This window comes from Oratosquilla oratoria, chromosome 1, assembly GCF_046742065.1.
Source record: "Oratosquilla oratoria isolate Oo_2021 chromosome 1, ASM4674206v1, whole genome shotgun sequence".
Lineage (NCBI taxonomy): Eukaryota > Metazoa > Arthropoda > Malacostraca > Stomatopoda > Squillidae > Oratosquilla > Oratosquilla oratoria.
This window is the reverse complement of record NC_134777.1, coordinates 123910035-123932890: the sequence shown is the minus strand read 5'-3', so window position 1 is coordinate 123932890 and position 22856 is coordinate 123910035. Positions and strand designations below refer to the sequence as shown.

Below are 22856 nucleotides of genomic sequence, written 5' to 3'. Positions count from 1 at the left end.
AAACCAATAAAACACCAAAAAGTGGAGACTAATGATAATTGCTAGCCACTAACCTTTAACTTTTATCATATGTATTTAGCTTAATTCTTATTATTTAGTTCTGTTATCCTGGGAATCGGCTGAAATTTTAACATTTTGTAGTGTTGAGACAGTGTTCCTAAACTGTATAGCATATGAAAATCATGATGATCAACAATTGTATAAGTAATTAAATGAACAGATTGTATTTTTTTTTTTTTTTTTTCTCCAAATAAGCAGTTTATTTACACTGCAAAAAATATGTGGATGTTGAGTTATATGTTAAAACAAGTAAAACCTCTGTCACACAACTTCAATTTCTGCTACCTATCTGTTGATATAAAGAGTGCTTTTGACAAAGTCTTTTGACATGTACTATCCAAAAAGATCATTAGGACAGACATAACAATGGGAAGAAGTGGTTAACCAATTTCATAGCAGGAAGACAGTGTGGAGTAACCCAAAACAACCAAATCTCAGAAACATAATTGATATACAGTGGAATCCCTCAGGGTCCAATACTATCACATATCTGTTTAGTCTTCGCATGAGTGATCTCCCAACCCCAGAACCAGAACTAAGCACCAATGTACTCTTATATTCATATGACCTGACAAAAGTAACCCAACATAGTAAATAAAAAATAGCAAAGAACACCCAAGCCTACATGAACAAACTAGAGCAAGGGTTCAAAATTAATCAAATGGAATTATCACCCCAGAAATCAATGGCGGGTTTGTTCGCATCAGCCTTTATATATATATATATATATATATATATATATATATATATATATATATATATATATATATATATATATATATATATATATATATATATATATATAACTCAAAAAACAGTCAATAGTAAAAGTAAATTGCCAAATAATTTGCACAGGAATTCCAGACCTCAAATATAATACTCGTATGACTTTCAGCCCACACATAAAAGTCCTTACTTTGAACATCATAAAGAAAGCTAATCAACTTATATAGTAAACACTGACTTTGGACAACAGAATGACTAATAACCATCTTCAAGTAGTTCGTATAAACCACCATTGACTATGCTTTCACCACATGGTTCCCATCGATCAGCAAGATGAACACAAATAACTTATAAACATTGCAGAATTGAACTCTTAGATGCACCAAACAGGATGCACCCAAAACTCCAATTGGACACCTGAAAAAAAAAAAAAATAATAATAATAATAATAATACATACATACATACATACATATACCAAGGCTTTTTCCCCCTTCCAAGGGAGGTAGCCAAAAAGGGAAAGGCATAAAAACACTCCCACCCATTTCATCCCCAAATACACTCCACACCCCTCCCACCCTCCCTCTCATCTGAGCACCTCCTGGATGACGGGTCATCCCTGCACCCTGCCCACCGCCCTGGGTCAGAAGCAGTGTCGCAAGACACAGCACATCCACAGCAAGGCCGCTTCATTTAATCGGCGACCCCCCCTCTCCGTCCCCCCTTGCATATAAGGAGAGGACGGGGAGAAATCCCTTCGGGCTGCGTCAAAATTTACTCACACACACTACCCCACCCCCCACCCCCCGCCCACTCCTCCTCATGCAATCACAACATCATCCATATACAACCATTCTCCACTCACCTCTGTCTTCCGTCCTCTCCCTTCCTTCCTCAACAGACATTCCCCTCTTCCCCAAAGCCCCCTTCACCCCATCCATCCACCTCATCCTAGGACGTCCCCTCATGTTCACTCCCTCCACATCTGCCTTCCATACCTCTTTTACTAGTCTTTCTTCACTCATTCTTTCCATGTGTCCAAACCATCCTAATATTCTTTCATCAACCCTATCTCCCAACTCCTTTTTCACCCCTGTTCTCCTCCTCACCTCCTCATTTCTCACTCTATCCAGCCTAGTAACCCCCACCATACTTCTCAGACACCTCATCTCAAACACATTCAAACTCCTTCTCTCTTCTTCTCTTATGTTCCACGTTTCTGCCCCATACAGTGCTGTTGGCACAATCACTCCTTCATACAGTCTCCTCTTCGCATCCATTCCCAAATGTCTATTCCTCATTACACTCTTTAATCCACCAAGGCATTTACTCGCTTCTCTCAATCTACATTCTACCTCCACCTTCACTCCACCTTTTCTTGCTACACTTGCACCCAAGTATCTAAAACTATCCACTTCCTCCAGTCGCTCTCCCTTAATGTTCACTTCCAGTCTACTGCCACTTTCACCCCTTGTACATCTCATCACCTTACTTTTACCCACATTTATCTTTAGCTTTCTTCTATCACATACTCTCCCAAACTCTGCCACCAGCTTCCTCAATCCCTCCTCTGACCCTGCCACAAGCGCAGTGTCGTCCGCAAACAACAGCTGGCTCACCTCCCACTTTTCTCCATTTTCTTTAACCATCTCCAATCCCTGACCCACTACCCTAGCATTCACCTCTCGCACCACCCCATCCATGTATAAGTTGAACAGCCAGGGCGACATAACGCATCCTTGACGAAGTCCCACCTTTACTTCAAACCACTCACTCTCTCCATTTCTAATCCTGACACAAGCTCTACTACTCTCATAAAAACTCTTGACAGCTCCCAAAAGCTTTCCTCCTATCCCATAAATCTGCATAACCTCCCACAGTGCCTTTCTGTCTACCCTATCATAAGCCTTTTCTAGATCCATAAAAGCCCAAAAAACATCCTTCCCCTTTCCTATAGCTTTCTCACATATCTGTCTTACCACAAAGATCTGATCTACACAACCTCTACCTGTCCTAAATCCACACTGTTCCTCACCAATTACTCCTTCTGTTCCTCTCCTAATCCTCTCAATTAAGATCCTCCCATAAGCCTTCCCAACTACATTTAACAGGCTAATCCCTCTGAAACTACTACATTCACACTTGTCCCCTTTTCCCTTGTAAAGAGGAACTATACAGGCACTTCTCCAGTCCTCCGGTACTCTACCCTCTCTCCAGCAAACATTAAATAATCTCACCAGCCAGTCCAACATCACTGAACCTCCCTTTTTCAGACATTCTGCATGGCATCCATCCAGACCAGGTGCCTTACCTGCTTTCATCATCTTTACAACTGCCTTCACCTCATCCTTCCTTATTTCTCCTCCATTCTCCTCACTCATCACTCTCATTTTCTTCGCATTTCCCACTGCAGCTATCTTTCCTTCCCTATCCTCCTTCACATTTAGCAACTCCCTAAAATATTCTGCCCATCTTCCCCTTACTGCCATCTCTTCCGTTATCATCTCTCCATCTGTACCTTTTACCTTTTCTTCCCTACTTGATTCGCCTCCTCTTCCTCTCTTAATTTCTTTCCAAAACATGTTTTTATTACTTTCAAAATTTTCTGTCATACTCCTACCCCATTTCACATCTGCTCTCCTCTTTGCCTCCTTTACCTTTTGCTTTACTTCTCTTTTCTTTTCTTTGTACGTCTCATATGACTCCCCCGTCCTCTTTTGTAACCAATCTGTGAATGCTCGCTTCTTCTCTTCTACAACCTTCTTTGTTTCCTCATCCCACCATTCACTACCCTTTCTTCTATTTCCCCCTGTCCTTCTTGTTCCACACACCATCCTTGCACACTTTAAGACTCCCTCCTTGAACCATCCCCATTCCTCCTCCACACCCATCTCTGCTCCATCCTTTACTCCCTCCCACTCCTCCTTCAGCTTCTTTTCGTACTCCTTCTCCATTTCCTTTTCATTCAAGGAGTTCACTCTAAGAACCTCCCTACCTTTTGTCCCTTTCCTCTTTCTCCATCTATCCTCCACTCTCAGCTTACCTTCCACCAAAAAATGATCTGATATTCCCCCACCCTCTCCCCTTAGCACATGTACATCCTTAACTCTTCCTATCATAATCCTATTTACCACTACATAATCCATTAGCGCCCTATCTACCACCCTTCCCTCCACCACCCTCTCCCATGTGTACTTATGCTTGACTTTCTTCCGAAACACTGTATTTGCTATCATCAACTCTCTTTCTAGACACATTTCCACCATCAACTCTCCACTATGATTCTTTCCTGGAACTCCACACTTCCCAACCACTCCATCGATTGGACCATTTCCCACCCTAGCATTAAGGTCTCCCAGTACTATTACATTGACATTTCTTTCTAAACCCTCTATGCACTCATTTAAATCTATCCAAAAGGCCTCCCTTTCTTCCACGCTCTTCTCACTGCCAGGCCCATATGCACTTACAAAGACCCACATCTCCTTTCCCAGTTTCACCTTCATCCACATTATCCTTGAGGAAACCTCCTTCCACTCCACTACCTGTTTACCTATCTCCTCACTTACTAGAATAGCCACCCCTTCCCTCCCTTGCCCTCTCTTCACTCCTGATAACCTCCCACTTACACTCCCAAACTTACACTCACCCTTCCCTTTCAACTTAGTCTCACTCAAAGCCAACACATCCATCTTTCTTCTCACAAACATACTACCTATCTCTTCCCTTTTACTCTCATCTGTACCACATCCACGCACATTAAAAGACCCAAACCTTAGGGTGCTGGCCCGAGGCCCTCCAGCACCCCTTATGCCTTCACTTTTCTTTTTAGGTTATATGCCCCGTGGGGCTACAGGGAGAAGGATGCCTAGTCCCTCTCCCCGTCCCTTTCTTCTCGCCTCTTACGATCCAAGTGGGATACTTGGTGGCAGTATTCTTTTCCCCATAGAAGACCACATGGAAATGACAGGAACACAGTTCTACATCAGAACTATTGATACCACATTCCCATTTCACTACATTCATATATATATATATATATATATAATATATATATATGTATGTATATATATATATATATATATATATATATATATATATATATATATATATATATATATATATATATAATATATATATGTATAAAATACTGTACTAGCCAGGATACTCGTTGGCGGAGTGGGTTAGGGTGTCGCTACTTGCAGTGAAGGTTGAGGTGACAGCAGTTCAAACCCTGCCACTGGCAAGTTAAACCAAGGGCATAGTTAATTAAATTCCACCCTGCAAAGTCCTCTGTAAGGGGCACCATTCTCGCCTCCTGATAGGGGGAGTTTCTCAACAATAAACCAAATCACTACTGTATCACTACCACTCCAACATTTATAACAAGGTGCAACCTGCACCTCATAAAACATCCAAGCATTCACACACAACTCACTAAATCAGTTCCCCAAGACAGACCTCCAAACTTGTTACTCCACCAACACCTCCACCAAAATCATAGTTGGGGGGGGATTCCATATCAAGTAAGAACCACACTGGCATGTATGTATTCAGGACACTATCCAGCATTGAAACATCACCAACACAAAATAGGCCTGACCATGGATTCAAACTGCCCTGGATGCAACCACCACACAGAAGACACAAAGCACCTACAGTGCCCCACACTAATCACTTGACAGTAAAACAATACAACTTCCATGAGTGACTTTTGGACCTGCCCAAAGACTGTTGTTTTGTACCAAGGGCAATGAACTGACTGACTGACAAGTAAGTATTTAGGTGAAATGAAAAGTGTCATAAGAAAGAGGTATTTGGGAATGAATGCAAAGAGAAGATTGTATTCGCTTTTCCGTATGGAACAGAGGCTTGGAATAAAAGGGAGGCAAAGAGGAACAGACAAAGTGTTTTTGAGATGAAATTTTATCTAGATATAATTGGCTTTACAAGACAGTAGAATGAGAAATATGCAGGTGAGATGAAGAACAGGGGAGGAAGCAGTTGGATAGGGTAGATCAGAGAGTGCTGAGGTGATTGGGCATATGGGAAAAATGAATGAGGAAAGACTAGTAAAGGAAGTGCAGAAAGGTGAAGTGGATGGAGTGAGCTCTTGAGGAAGACCAAGAATGAGAAGATTGAATGGGTGAAAGGGACTTTGGATCCATGTGGAATGTCTGCTGAACAGGGAAGAGAGAGTTCAAAAGATGGGAGTAAATGGAGGGAGATTGTGAATAGATTAAGGGATGTCATATAATTGTCAAATTTGTGTTAGTGTAGGATGTTTCTGTGCCACTAGCATATAGTAATAGGAGAGGAGCAGTTACCAACTGAACAGTTCTTTTATCTCTGGAGCTTGAGAGAATGTGGTGGTGATCACATTTGGTGATATAGTGGAGTTAGAATCCTTACAACTTCCCTTGATCACTGGGCAACGTCAAGACAGGACAATCCCTTGTTTGTGTGATGGTCTTGAAACAGGAGGGAGCTGGTGAAGTTAAAGATCTTGCCTTAAATCAGTTGGTTGTCTAAAGTCTCACTGACAAGAGACCCACAGACCAAATGTAACCAGCCATAACCACTGGTTTGGCCCATAAATCACTCAGATTAGAGACTTGGTTTTGTTTTGATTGGACGAGTGTAGTGCATTGTAGGATAGTGCTCATTATCTTTGGTGTAATGTTTGCGTCTAGGGTAATTAGAATCTGTATCCAGGTCAATTCTGTGTTGGTAGTTTTAGTGCAAGGTGGTGACCTGAACACAATCATGCCAATGTGGTTGTAAATATTTTTAGTGGCTGAAATTTCGCAGAAAAGAAAAGTATCTACAGATGAGATGCATCCATATAATTTCTATATTTTTTGGCTCCTTTCAGGTCAGGTGAAGGATTCCTTTGTGTGTTCTCCATCACGGAAGAAGATTCATTTCAGGCAACACAAGAATTCAGGTTAGATATTTGCCTCATGGATTGTAGACATGTGTTTTTTCTTTCACTTTTAATGTCTCATTTTTCTTTAGTGTATATATGTGTATATATATATATATATATATATATATATATATATATATATATATATATATATTTATAAATGTCCTTTTTCCTTTATAAAGGGGGGTAGCCAAGTCAGCATATACCTACCCATTACCCATCCCACATCCATCCATTACCCATTTGTTGTTCATTCTGTCTTGATTCCTTGTGAATGATGGATCATCACAGTCAACCCACTACTTGGGTCAGAAGCAATGCAGTAAGACACAGCACCTCCACAGCAGGGCCTAACAGCCAAAGCTGGTTTACCCCCACCACTTCATTACTTGATGACCCTTCCCCCTTATCCATTCAAGAATTTACAAAGGAGAGAAGAAGAAGAAAACCCTTTTGGCAGTATCAATTTCTCATCCATTCACAATCATTCTACACTCACACATATCATTTACCTTCTCCCTTCCCTGCTTAACAGACATTCCCCTTGTATTCATCCCCAAATACCTATATCTCATGACATGTTTCATTCCCCCCCCCCCCAAGACATTTATTTGCTTCCCTTGTTCAGTCATTTACTTTCATCCCCACTCCTCCATTCATTGTTTCATGTGACATTAAATACCGTATTTTCCGGCTTAAAATGCGCATCGGGTTATAATGCGCACCCATGCACTTCGTTATCTCAGTACACAGATAGCGCGCACCGACGTATAACGCGCATGCCAGGAAAAGTCACTGGTGGCGTGAACTGCATGTATGCGACTCCTGCTTGCGTTGGTCCATTGTTTTGTGGGAAATTTGAGCCATGAAAAGTTTATTGAATACAAAATGTACATGAAAAATTTCGGATTAAAAAAAAAAAAATGTAATTCAATATCCTGAGAGAATAATTCATCTTACAAGTTTTTATCACCGTGTACAAGTTTTTATCGCCATGCAGCAACAAACTATGTTTCGGTTCATAAGTGTCTTTACTGAAGTGACGTTTAGTTTAACAAACTCTTGCAAGAGGGTGTTTAGTGTAGGCTAGATTGGCAATAGAACTATCAATCTCGGCCCTGATCTAGCATATTCCGGGTGAGCTAAAACGGCCAACGTTCATGATGTTGGTACCAGTGCTGTTTTACGGATCCTAAATATTTGCATAGACTACGATAATTAATGTTAGTAAAAATAAACCAATGAAATAACGGCGATTAATTACTTGGTATCATGTGAACGAGGTTACATGGAGAAGTATTTTTCATTGGCTAGAGCCACCGCTGGGAAATCTGTTGATTTGTCACTAAATTAAGTGTCAGTTTAGGCATCAATCGGGACACAACTAAGAAAAAGTCGGAACTACGTGTACCAGTATATAACTCATGTTGTGCGTTGGTCCCTTATTACTTTGTAGCTTAAATAGTTTGTAGGAAATATGATCTAAAAAAAAGTTTATTGAAAGTAAAATATACAGAAAAATTTCGGGATTTTTACAGAAAATGTTCATTTTATATCTTGAGGAAATAATTCGTCTTTACCATTTTTTATTTAATACTGAAACAAACTACAGACTGTTTCATTTTAGCTTTGAACCTGCAATGACAGTGGTGAAATAGGACAGTCTCTCATCGAGGTGACGTTTAGTTAATATAACTCCCGAAAGAGGGTGTTAGTCAGGTGTTTGACACGAGTTTATGAACAGCCGCAACGGAATTTGTACCATACCTAAAGTGAAGCAACAAAGCCAATATAAAAATTCAAACTAGGATGCTGTGAACATGGGCAAATATCATGAATATTGATCATGTTTCATGGTGTTTAGGCCTATTTAAACATGAAAAATAAGATTCGATAGATACTTACCTATACCAAATATTTATATAGCCCATGCTGGCGTATTCTTTCATGTCATCATGGCTGTTCTTCTTGTTCTCACGGAACGTCACGGAGAAGTGTGCCGTCCCAACTTTGTGACGGCCAACATCGTCACGTTGTTGTGAAAAAAATTACACACACAGCCGCAGAATTTTTATCGTAGGCCGTAGATAATGCGCACCACCGGATAACGCGCACCCCCCATTTTTAGGCCCTTCCAACGGAAAAAAGTTGTGCACTATACGCCGGAAAATACGGTACTATAGCTCTTCATATCATCCAGCCTCTCTCCTTTAAGACTTAGGACTAACTCGCTGCCACTTTCTTGTTTTGTACATCACATCACTTTAATTTTGTTCACATTTACCTTCATCTATCTCCTCTCACATACCCTACCAAACTCTATCACAAGCTGCCTATGACTTTTCTCAGACAAGAGCCACAAGCACAGTACTTTTCCATTGTATTATGTGGAGTAATAATTCAAGAGGTTTTTATGGTCATCTTGAAAAGAGTGCCTTTTACATATACCAAAGGGTTTTTCCCCTTTACAAGAGAGGTAGCCAAAAAACAAAGGCATAAAAACCACTCCCACCCATTCCATCCCTACACCATCCACCCCACTCCATCCCTCTTTTCTTGGCTCCTTCAGGATGACGGGTCATCCCTGCATCTCACCCACTGCCCTGGGTCAGAAGCAGTGTCGCAAGACACAGTACGTCCACAGTAAGGCTGCATCATTAAATAGGTGAACTGCCTCTCTGTTCCCTCATGCACAAATGGAGAAGACTGTGAAAAATCCCTTTGGGCTGTGTCAATTTATTTTTCATACATACTCCTTCACCTCACCCCACATTTCCCCCCCTTCATACACACACACTCCCCCCCATGCATTACAGCATCATCCATACACAACCATTCTCCATTCACCCCTATTTTGTGTCCTCTCCCGTCCTTCCTCCACAGACTCTCTTTCCCAATGCCCCTTTTACCCCATCCATCCATCTCATCCTTGGTCACCCCCTCATGTTCACTCCTTCCACACCTTTTTCATTAATCTTTCTTCACTCATTCTTTCTATAGTGCCTTTTAGCCATGCTAAATTATTGCTTTCTGTTATTGCCTCCCATTTAAGTGAAGTATAACTTCTTTACAGGGAACAGATTTTGCGTGTCAAAAATGACGAACATATCCCCTTTCTACTGGTGGGCAACAAGGCTGACCTCACAGACAGGCGCAAGGTTTCAGCGGAAGAAGCACAGCAGAGAGCAAATCAGTGGGGCGTTCCATATGTTGAAACCTCAGCAAAAACTAGAGCAAATGTTGATAAGGTTAGCATTTGAACAGTTCTCTCTTTCTCTCTCTCTCTCTCTCTCTCTCTCTATAGATATTTATATATATAAATATATATATATATATATATATACATATAAATAGGTAGAAATATATAGACATACATGCCTGAGTTTTTTATATACATATATATATATATATATATATATATATATATATATATATATATATATATATATATATATATATATATATATACAGTATATATATACATATATATCAAAGGCTTCCCCCTTACAAGGTAGGTAGCCAAAAACAAAGGCATAAAATCCACTCGCACCCATTTCATCCCCACATACTACAATCCTATCCAACCCCCTCCCTCCCTCTTATCTTGGCTCCTCCTGGGTGATGGGTTATTCCTACATCTCGCCCACTGCCCTGGGTCAGAAGCAGTGTTGCAAGACACAGTACATCCACAGCAGGGCCACTTCATTGAATTGGCGACTCCCCTCTCCGTCCCCTCATGTAGAAATGGAGATGGGGAGAAATCCCTTCAGGCTGTGTCAATTTATTTTTTACACATACTCCCTCACCCACTCCCTTTCATGCATCACATCATCATCCATACACAACCATTCTCCATTCACCCCTATTTTCTGTCTTCTCCCATCCTTCCTCAACAGACATTCCCCTCTTTACCAATGCCCCTTTTACCCCATCCATCTATTTCATCCTTAGTCGCCCCCTCATGTTCACTCATACCTCTGCCTTCCACACCTCTTTTAATAATCTTTCTTCTCTCATTCTTTTCACATGTCCAAACCATCCCAATACTCTTTCATCAACCCTATCTCCCAACTCCCTTTCCACCTCCATTCTCCTCCTCATCTCTTTCTCACTCTGTCCACCCTAGTAACCCCTATCATACTTTTCAGGCACCTCATCTTACACACATTCAAACTCCCCTCCTCTATATTCCATGTTTCTGCCCAGTACAGTGCTCTTGGCACAATCACTCCTTCATACAATCTCCTCTTGCTAGAAGGCCCATATGCACTTAAAAAACCCATATCTACCTTCCCAGTTTCATCTTCATTCACATTAACCGTGAAGAAACCTCCTTCCACTCCAACACACTTACCTATCTCTTCACTTACTAGTACAGCCACCCCTTCTCTCCCTCCTCTCTTCACTCCTGATATATGGAATGGGTGGGAGTGGTTTCTATGCCTTGTCTTTAAGTTACCTCCCGTGTAAGGGTGGGAAAAGCCTTTGGTATATGTATATACACACACACACATACTAAAATATGTTTTAGGATGGTGATATTTTGAGACCATTTCACTCAGTCAATCTTTTGCCCTAGGTATCTCTTGCAGGAGACCCACAGCTCCTAGTTAAAAAGCAACTGCCATTGGGCAGGCCTAAAATCAGTCTCTCTCTCTCTCTCTCTCTCTCTCTCTCTCTCTCTCTCTCTCTCATATATATATATATATATATATATATATATATATATATAATTGTTCATTGGTTTTGAAGTGTCTGAGAAATGGGATTAAAATATGTAACTTTATCAAAGGTTATCGTGCCTAACTAACTCATGTTGAGGGGGTAGTGGCCAAAATTTTTATGCATTTATTTTTTTATTTATTTATATATATATATATATATATATATATATATATATATATTTTTTTTTTTTTTTCTCTCTCTCTTCGAGAAGGTGAGTTGGAATACATTGATTTGAAAAACTGCCTATTTTCCAGGAATATCCAGCTTAACATTATTCTTAAATTATGGATATTACCATTTTGCATCTTCTTCTAAACTTGGTTTTGTATATTAACATGAGATGTGTAAGGTGATCTGAACATTGTTATTTCTAACCACTTTATGGTTATTGGCGTTTGACATGTAGAATGTTTCATTTTCCTTTTTTCATGTGAATATAAGATAGTAGGAAACCATCTTTTCCAGTGTAATACATTATTACACAAATACTTTTATCCTTTTGTGTAAAGATCATAGATGATGTGTTCTTTTCCTTCATGTAAAGACTAGAGAAATTATTTCTTTATTTACACATGTTAGTACAGATTTGCTGTACTTAACATCTAGTTTTGTTTTCTTAACAGAGTGAAATTATACCTTATCCGTATCATGGTTTTAACCTTTTTTCATAGGCCTATAGGTGCCTATTTTATTTGTTACATGTTTTATTTGCTACAGTTTATTTGCTACATCATTTGTATGAAGCTACTTTTTTATTATTATTATTATTTTATTTATTTATTTATTTTAATAATAGTCGTATACATAGTATAGAATGACCATATTTATGTGCAGTTATCTCAAAGTATTGTTATGCAAGGAGTAATTAATTTGCACCTATGTTATAATTGTTAAAACTTAACATGAACATGTTAAATTTAAAACATAACATGAACATGTTCAACTTTGTTAATTACCTTTAAATCGTGGTGAAAATGTATGAATACAGATTAGCCCTTGTTCATCTGAGTGAAATGTGTGAAGTATACAGTTGTTTCCCACATCACCATAGGTAGTTTTATTTGTGGTGAGGAATTTATGTTAAAGGCCAGTGTGTAGGTGAAAATAAACTTTATTTCAACATGATCGGCAGAAGATTGATCAAAAGTTTATTAGAACAGATTTTTCCTCAGAAACAACTTTGGTAAGGAAAGATTCTAAATGTAAACTGACAGGACATATAGCACCTTAATAAAGTTGCTAATTTCATTTACATAATATCCTCCAGAAGGGTACTTTGTAAGGCTTCAAGAGTAATTACTTTGTTTTCACAAAGCTTGTAAAGTAATATTTTTTCTTTTAAGGCTGTAAGATATTGCACTATTTGTTATATTCACTAAGGCTATCCGCTGTAGCACTTTCTGGCAGACTCCTTTTTACTTCACCTTGCAGAAGAGCACAACTTCACTTATGTTGTTGCCACTGAGACACCATGGCTTATTGCCGGGTTTATTTGCTTGTTTGCCACCTGATGTTTGCACTTGCACAAGACAGTAGCTGTTTTTGTAGGGGACGGCTTCCAGCCAAGGATGATGAAGTGCTAATAGAGATTGTATTAGTCCTGTTGCCATAATCATATTTAGAATTCAAGTTACAGGGTTGTTAGATTTTCTTTTCGAGCGGGTTTTTATGTATGTATGTATGTATGCGAAGAGAATTTTCAGTCCGCATCGGCTTTTATTGCTGTTGTAGTAGCATATTTTGTTTTGTTTAAGCTTTTTAAGAATTGGTTTCAAATCAGATGTGTAGGTTTCAGTTAGATAATAAGCTATATTTTCCAATATACAGTAGCCATATAGCTCTTTTTCGGCTTCATTTATGCATAAGTGCAAATTGTACTTCAGTGTTTTTCTTGATTTTCTTGTGTTTCCCATTTTCAGATGAGATAACATAACATTTTTGTCCCCATAATTTTTTTTTCATGCCACTTGCTGTAACTAGACTGCTGCTTAGACTAACTAGTTAATGTTTAGGGTTTCACCAAAGATCATAGGACTTTGTGGATGGAGGGTCATCCCTGTCCCCAGGTCAAAGGCAATGCAATGCCTCAGTAGGGCTTGACAGCTGGAACTGGTTTACCCCCACCAATTCATTACATGGTGACCCCACCCCCTCCTCATGTGCTTAAAAGATTAAGAGCAGAAAAGAACATCCATTTGGTCACATTTTTTCATCCATTTACAACCATCCTTCATTCACTTTTATCCTTTCCAATCTCTTCCTTAATTGACTGGCACTCCTGTTGCATCCAGTGGTTTGTTTCTCCCCTTGACCACTGCTGCTTTACACACTGTGTTAGTCTTTCCTCATTATTTTCATACAGCCAAATCATCTCGACACTCTTTGATCTACCCAATCTAACAACTCTCTTACCACCCCCTCATTCTCTTCCTCATCTCTACAATTCTCATTCTATCTCCCGTTTACAAATTCCAAGTTTCTGCTCCATTCTGTCTCCATCACTCCTATCCATCTTTTTGCATTCATCCTCAAATACCTATTTCTTTTAGCACTTTTTATTCCTCCCAGATGGCACTAACCTGCCTCCATTATTGTCTTCCTCCATTCCTCCATCGCTACCACATGTGACCTCAAATACATAAAACTCTTTACTTCCTCCAGCCCTTTACCCTTCAGTCTCATGTGCCTACTCACTACCATCAGTTTTGTACACCTTTGAATTCATCTCTTCATCCTGTTCTTTATTACCTCTCCTATTACCTCCCATCTTCCTCATTCCACACACTATCTTTATGAACTTTAGCACTTCTTCTCATCCCAGTCTCATCTGTATCCATGTCATCCTTGATCCTTGATGACACTTCCCTCTACTCCACCATGGACTTACACGTCTCATCACATACCTACAGTGCCACTTCTTCCCTCCCTCACCTTCTCACCACTCATGACACCTGACCAACACACTCCAGCTTACCTTTCCCTTTCAGTATCATTTCACCCAGTGCTAATGCATTCATCTTTTTTCTCATTAACATACCCTGTTGCTTTCATATATACCACATCCATGTACAGTCATTGAACCGATTACTAGAGCTCTAGTTGGAATCCTCTTAGATCCTTTTAAGCCTTGACTCTTTAAAAGAAGACCCTTGTCCCATCACTTAATCCTATTTAGTCTTCTTCTATAACATAATAGAAATATGGTGGTAGCATTCTTCTCCCCCATCACAATAGGGTCAGAAGAGAAGGAGGTGGAGCCTTAAAAGTGGTAAATATTAAGTTAAAGGTGACAGAAGAAGTAATTAGAGATTTTAGTCTAACACAGACAACGTGTGTTTCTGATTCGTAATGGTGCCTGAAAAAAGTCCCAAAATTATTATTTGCCAGTACCCCAGCACAGGTTTCATGACCATCATGAAAGCTCTTCACTGCCTCATAATCTTTTCTCCCACTCAGTACGTGGTGTCCAGTATTTTCTTCCTATCTGCTCTTGTATCCTTTCTCCAGATCCACCAAACATAGATACAATTACTTCCCTTTCTCATGTTTTCTCGCTGAGTTGTCTTGAGAGGGTAAATCAGATCTACACATCTGGGAACTGATGTATGTGAAAGTGGAGGACCAGAGGAAGTGATAGGTCTTAGATTGAAGGATAGGAGGACAAGAGGTAGGGGGTGGCCAGAGAGCAGTATGGAGAAATAAAAGAATGTCAGTGGAAGCAATTGTGGTGTTTTTATGTATGGGAGTGAGACCTGGGTGGTTAGTGCAAGAGAAAAATCATGTGAAGGCAGTGGAAAAATAGTTCTTGTGGAGTTACAAACTATGACAGATTCAGGAACTATAGGATTCATGAAGGGACTCAGGTATGGATGGGATTGGGAGAAAGGGTAGAACAGGCCAATCTGAGGTCACATAGTTATGTTATGAAAATGGATGGAAGTATAATAATAATAATTGTTGCCTCGAGTTTCACTAAGTGGGAAAACTCGTAGTTCCACAGTGACTGGCAACAGTCTCCAGGCCTTCTCGCAGATATCTGTAGTATTTGTGTGGGACTATTTCTGTATCACTTGCAGAAAGTAGTAGGAAGAGGGGAGCAGTTGCTAATAGCCTATTAGCTTTGGTGTGTGAAAAAGTTGAAAGAAATACAGTTGAAGTAACTGGGGCCAGTCTGGATATTGAGTGTCAGCCCGCTGTACCTCTTGGAGGTAAGGGAGGTGATAGATTTTGAAATTGGGCAGCTTCACTGCCCATCCTGCAGGACCAACACAAGCAAGTACCGTTGGTCCTCAGGAAGTATATATTCATAAAGGGTGCATGAATTGATGATACAAAGAATGAGAGTAAAAAACTGAGGAGGAAAAAGGTGGGTGGATGGGTTGAATGAAGCCTTAGCATCTGGTCATGATGTTGAACAAGTGAAAATGTGTACATTGCACAGAGAGTTAGAGAAGGGTGGATAGGCCAAGTCATCAAGCTGTTTCTTAAGAAGGGTGCAACTAGGGGTGGATTGGCAGTACATATATATAGATACATATACCAAGGGTTTTTCCCCCTTACAGGGAAGGTAGCCAAAGTCAAAAGGCATAATTCCACTCCCATTCACCACCCTTCCCTCCCTCCCTCCTTGTCTTGGCTCCCCTGTGGATGGCGGTCATCCCTGCATCTTGCCCATTGCCCTAGATTGGCAGTACTACCTGGAAATGGGTTTCATTTCGAAGTGGGTAGAAACAACTTTGCCAACCGTGTAGTTAATGAATGGAATGAACTTCCTGCAGAGGCAGTGCAATGTAGTTCAATTCAAAGCTTTAAAATTTAGATAAACACCTAAGCAAGATGCTGTAATGCCTGCCATTTATTTTATTTTATATTATTTATTTGTCTATTTCTCATTACACTCTTTAAACCACCAAGGCATTTACTCGCTTCTCTCAATCTACATTCTACCTCCACCTTCACTCCACCTTTTCCTGCTACACTTGCACCCAAGCATCTAAAACTATCCACTTCCTCCAGTCGCTCTCCCTTAATGTTCACTTCCAGTCTACTGCCACTTTCACCCCTTGTACATCTCATCACCTTACTTTTACCCACATTTATCTTTAGCTTTCTTCTATCACATACTCTCCCAAACTCTGCCACCAGCTTCCTCAATCCCTCCTCTGACCCTGCCACAAGCGCAGTGTCGTCCGCAAACAACAGCTGGCTCACCTCCCACTTTTCTCCATTTTCTTTAACCATCTCCAATCCCTGACTCACTACCCTAGCATTCACCTCTCGCACCACCCCATCCATGTATAAGTTGAACAGCCAGGGCGACATAACGCATCCTTGACGAAGTCCCACCTTTACTTCAAACCACTCACTCTCTCCATTTCCAATCCTAACACATGCTCTACTACTCACATAAAAACTCTTGACAGCTCCCAAAAGCTTTCCTCCTATCCCATAAATCTGCATAACCTCCCACAGTGCCTTTCTGTCTACCCTATCATAAGCCTTTTCCAGATCCATAAAAGCCCAAAAAACATCCTTCCCCTTTCCTATAGCTTTCTCACATATCTGTCTTACCACAAAGATCTGATCTACACAACCTCTACCCGTCCTAAATCCACACTGTTCCTCACCAATTACTCCTTCTGTTCCTCTCCTAATCCTCTCAATTAAGATTCTCCCATAAGCCTTCCCTACTACACTCAACAGGCTAATCCCTCTGAAATTACTACATTCACACTTGTCCCCTTTTCCCTTGTAAAGAGGAACTAAACAGGCACTACTCCAGTCCTCCGGTACTCTACCCTCTCTCCAGCAAACATTAAATAATCTCACCAACCAGTCCACCATCACTGAACCTCCCTTTTTCAGACATTCTGCATGACATCCATCCAGACCAGGTGCCTTACCTGCTTTCATCATCTTAACAACTGCCTTCACCTCATCCTTCCTTATTTCTCCTCCATTCTCCTCACTCATCACTCTCATTTTCTTCGTATTTCCCACTGCAGCTATCTTTCCTTCCCTATCCTCCTTCACATTCAGCAACTCCCTAAAATATTCTGCCCATCTTCCCCTCACTGCCATCTCTTCCATTATCAACTCTCCATCTGTACCTTTTACCTTTTCTTCCCTACTTGATTCGCCTCCTCTTCCTCTCTTAATTTCTTTCCAAAACATCTTTTTATTACTTTCAAAATTTTCTGTCATACTCCTACCCCATTTCACATCTGCTCTCCTCTTTGCCTCCTTGGGAATGGATGCGAAGAGGAGACTGTATGAAGGAGTGATTGTGCCAACAGCACTGTATGGGGCAGAAACGTGGAACATAAGAGAAGAAGAGAGAAGGAGTTTGAATGTGTTTGAGATGAGGTGTCTGAGAAGTATGGTGGGGGTTACTAGGCTAGATAGAGTGAGAAATGAGGAGGTGAGGAGGAGAACAGGGGTGAAAAAGGATTTGGGAGAGAGGGTTGATGAAAGAATATTAGGATGGTTTGGACACATGGAAAGAATGAGTGAAGAAAGACTAGTAAAAGAGGTATGGAAGGCAGATGTGGAGGAGTGAACATGAGGGGACGTCCTAGGATGAGGTGGATGGATGGGGTGAAGGGGGCTTTGGGGAAGAGGGGAATGTCTGTTGAGGAAGGAAGGGAGAGGACGGAAGACAGAGGTGAGTGGAGAATGGTTGTATATGGATGATGTTGTGACTGCATGAGGAGGAATGGGCGGGGGGGGGGGGTAGTATGTGTGAGTAAATTTTGACGCAGCCCGAAGGGATTTCTCCCCGTCCTCTCCTTATATGCAAAGGGGGACGGAGAGGGGGGGTCGCCGATTAAATGAAGCGGCCTTGCTGTGGATGTACTGTGTCTTGCGACACTGCTTCTGACCCAGGGCGGTGGGCAGGGTTCAGGGATGACCCGTCATCCAGGAGGTGCTCAGATGGGGGGGAGGGTGGGAGGGGTGTGGAGTGTATTTAGGGATGAAATGGGTGGGAGTGTTTTTATGCCTTTCCCTTTGTGGCTACCTCCCTTGGAAGGGGGAAAAAGCCTTGGTATATGTATGTATGTATTTATTTGTTAAATAATGTTTGTTTATTTCCTTGATTATTATTTATGTCAGTACTATTTATCTGTTTGTATTATTATTTAACTTTACCTATTAATTTACTTATTTTATGTATTATTATTTGTATTTAATTTTTATTTATTTATTTATTTATCATTATTGTTTTTATTTTACTTATTTATTTTATTTTTATTATTTATTTATTCATTTTTTGCATCCGACCTAGTCATGGACCAAAAGGTCTCCTGTTGGTATGCTCCTCCTTTGTAATCCTTTTGTTTTGTAAAAAGATGGTGCAGTCTCTGCATTTTTTTTTTTTTTTCCTCCCTCCTTTTTAGTGGGGAATGACTGATCAGTTGAATATATAAATATCCAAGTCCTGATATTAAACAACTTGAAAATTCTGTTAATCTTTTCCATACAGTACACGTCTTGTTTCCATATGTCACTCAATCCTCCATATACTACTGATACTCTATAGACAGTTAATTTTACATGCTTGACTTTAATTAAATATACTTCCTATGTACTGTTCTTGGTGTGTGTGTGTGTGAATGTGATAATAAAGATACACAGAGACATTCAAATACAGTATCTGTGTTGTTCAGATATATTTATACACACATAAGCATTTTTATTTGTGCATGGGTTGTGAGCGCACAAAGTTGAGAGTTATTTAGCAGCCTAACAAATTTTATTGGTAATTTTTTTTTTTTTTGTCAGACATGCATTAGCGCTAATGATAATGATCTGCTTTCATTTTTTAATTATTTCTCTTCCCACACCTCACCCTGTAACCCAACTCCTCCCAACATCTGTCCTCCCCTTCACCCTGTGACAGGTTTTCTTTGATTTGATGCGAGAGATTCGTTCTCGCAAACTGGAAGACACAAAGACTACGAATGGGAAAGGCAAAGATCCTGGCAAGAGGATAAAGATCAAGTGCTCCATTCTCTAGGTCAGCATAGCACTGCCTCTCAGCGCAGCCTCTCTTTGTGTCTGCATTGCTCTATGCACTTTTTTTTCCCATAGCTTTGCTGTTAGAGCAGCTTTAATGTATAGTTTTGCATGAAGCATTGCTTGTTATCTTATTTTGCCTTTCATATTCTGTACTTCTTGTTCCTGACATTACTATAATTTCTTGTTCTTCATGCTGCTCAAGATATCGTATCTGTCTTTGTTGTGATGATTTGAAGTTTTTGCACTAGAATTTATTTTGGAATACTTAAGACTTCAGCATGCTACCTGTCGACATTATGTAAGCCCTTATTTCCTTCACCATAGATCTAGTGTCAGTGCTATATTAGGTAATTCTGCTGCATGATTTATGAAAACAGGAACCATACTTGGAAAGATAGGGAATGTTTCTTTACTTAATCATTGGTAATGTAATTTCATTTTATGTTTTTTATTATAACTAGATTGAGTAATCTGAAAAATACATGGGTCTTCTTATTTATCTCATAGCTGTTAAAACTAATCTCCCATTTACTGGGACTGACAAATTCAATAGGTTTTCTGAACCTATGGAAACCAAATGGTTGTATAAGGCCAAGATGGAATTTATGTGACCAAGACTACGTAAATAATTTATGACATGAGATAATACTCAGACAGTTTCATGGAATCATTATTCCTATCACTGACTTCAGGAGACAAGCAGATACTATAAACAGATATTTTGACTAAGACCACAGAAGAAAAATCTGTTATTTTAGTATAAACCTGAAGTTGCATCAAGAGACCCAGCATGTAAAATTGAATTAAGAGTTACCTCAAGTTTCACTAAGTGGAAAACTTGCATCCCCTTCAGGGACTGGCAGTGGTCCTTGAAACCTCCCACAGATCTCTCTGGGAAGAAACTTTGGACTGTTGTGGGACTTTTTCTGTTACCAGCTGAAAGTGGTAAAGGGAGAGCAGCAGTCACCGGTTGTCTGTTCTCCATATATGAACAAGGGAAGATATAGGCAGTATGTTTGCGAGAAGAAAGATGGATGCGTTAGCTATGAATGAAACTTAGTTGAAAGGAAGGGGCAAGTGTGAGTTTGGAAATGTAGTTGGGAGGAACTCAAGAGTGAAAAGAGGATGACGGAGAGAAGGGGTGGTTATACTAACAAGTGAAGAGGTAGGTCAATGTAGTGGTATTAGGAGACCTTAATACTAGGGTAGGAAATGAACCTATAGATGGAGTGGTTGGTAAGTGTGGAGTTCAAGGAAAAAGTTGCAGTAGAGAGCTGATGGTGGGGATGTGCCTAGAGAGTTGATGATAGCAAATATAGTGTTTTGGAAGAAAGTCAAGCATTAGTACACCTGCAAGAGGGTAGTGGATGGAAGGGTGGTATAGCTTTAATGGAATATATAGTGGTAACCAGGAGAATAGTAGGAAGAGTTAACCTCTTCACTCCGGGGCACATCGCACGTCTGGCAGCATTAGCTGCCCGACGTGCGATGTTGCGTCATAATAATCGCATTATAAAAAATAAAGTCAGTGCTCAATCGTTCGTTCTTTTTCACCCGTGTATTTTGATAACCATAGAAAATATGATGAAGCCAGTTTAGAGAGAATGGAGGTTACGTAGGTACGACTACAATAAATATAATCAAGATGCCGACGTCAGCATCATCAAGTACCCACTTGCTCCTCATGCCGCCTATGTAGGCGTCACCATATGGAAGTGGTTAAGGATGTACATATTCTAAGGGAAGAGAGTGGGGGAAATATCAGATAATTTTTTTGGTGGAAGGTTAGTTGAGAGTGGAGGATAGATAGAGAAAGAGGAAAAGGACAGAAGGTAGGGAGGTGATTAAAGTGAACTGCTTAAATGAGAAAGAAAAGGAGAATGAGTACAAGAAGCTGAGAGAGGAGTGGGAGGGAGTAAAGGATAGAGTAAAACTAGGAGTGAAGGAGGAATGGGGATGGTTCCATGGAGTGAGTCACAAAGTGTGCAAAGATGGTGTGTAGAACAAGTAGGATGGGAAGAAATAGAAGGAAGGGTAGTGAGTAGTGGGATGAAGCAAGGAAGTTTGTAAAGAGAAGAAGCGAGCTTTCACAGATTGGTTACAAAATAGGATGAGAGAATCCAAAGAGAAGTAAAGCATAAGATAAAGGAGGCAAATAGGAGAGCAGATGTGAAATGGGGTAAGAGTATGACAAAAAAAAATTGAAAGTGATGAAAAGATATTTTGGGAAGAAATTAAGAGAGGAAGAGGAGGCAAATCAAGTAGAGAAGAAAAGGTAAAAGGTGCAGATGGACAGATGATAATGGAGGAGAAGGCAGTGAGAGGAAGGTGGGCAGAGTATTTTAGGGAATTGCTAAATGTGAAGGAGGATAGGGAAGGAAAGGAAGTTGCAGTGGGAAGCACTGAGAAAATGACAGTGATGAGTGAGGAAAATGGAGAAGAAATAATGAAAGATGTAGTGAAGGCAGTTGTTAAGATGAGAGCAGGTAAGGCACCTGTGTTGGATGGGTGTCACATAGAATGTTTATAAAAAGGAAGTATGGTGATGGTGGACTGGCTGGTGAGGTTATTTAATGTTTAAGAGAGGGTAGAGTGCCGGACAAGGGAAAAGGGGACAAGTGTGAGTGTAGTAGTTTCAGAGGGATCAGTTTGTTAAGTGTAGTTGGGAATGCTTATGGGAGGGTCATGATTGAGAGGATTAGGAGAGGAAGAGAGTAATTGGTGAGGAACAGTGGGTTTAGGCAGGTAGTGGTTGCATGGATCAGATTTTTGTGGTAAGACAGATGTGAGAAAGTTTTAGGAAAAGGTAAGGATGTTTTTTGGGTTTTATGGATTTGGAAGACTTATGACAGGGTAGACAGGAAGGTACTGTGGGAGGTTTTGCAAATATATGAGATAGGAGGAAAGCTTTTAAGAGTAGTCAAGAGTTTTTATGAGAGTAGTAGAGCTTGTATTAGAATCAGAAATGGAGAGAATGGTTTGAGGTAAAGGTGGGACTTTGTCAGGGATGTGGTATGTCACCCTGGCTGTTCAATTTAAACATGTATGGAGTGGTGCAAGAGCTAAATGCAAGGGTAGTAGGTTGGGGATTGGAGATGGTTAAAGAAAATGGAGAAAATTGGGAGGTAAGCCAGTTGTTTGCTGACGACACTGCAATTGTAGCAGGATCAAGAGGAGGGATTAAGGAAGTTAGTGATGAGTTTGAGAGGATGTGCAAAAGAAGGAAGTTGAAGATAAATGTAGGTAAAAGTAAGGTGATGAGATGTACAAGGGAAAGAGTGGCAGCAGACTGGAAGTGAGTATTAAGGGAGACTGGAGGAAGGGGATAGTTTTAGATACTTGGGTGTGAATGTGGCGGGAAAGGAAGGTGGAGGTAGAATGTAGAGAGAAGCAAGTAA

General features: G+C 40.2%; 1 protein-coding gene across 10 annotated transcripts in view; it reads left to right on the top strand.

Annotated features, from left to right (window-relative positions):
- Nucleotides 1-22856, top strand: part of Rala (Ras-like protein A) — a 47456-nt gene that overhangs the window by 15268 nt on the left and 9332 nt on the right. For 8 of the 10 annotated variants that reach the window (XM_076186354.1, XM_076186372.1, XM_076186311.1 and 5 more), the window contains exons 4-6: nucleotides 6661-6732; nucleotides 9788-9962; nucleotides 19340-19456. In XM_076186354.1, coding sequence (XP_076042469.1) covers nucleotides 6661-6732; nucleotides 9788-9962; nucleotides 19340-19456 — 364 coding nt within the window. The remainder of the gene's footprint in view (nucleotides 1-6660; nucleotides 6733-9787; nucleotides 9963-19339; nucleotides 19457-22856) is intronic. The other 2 variants (XR_012966470.1, XM_076186320.1) reach the window with 1 other exon arrangement.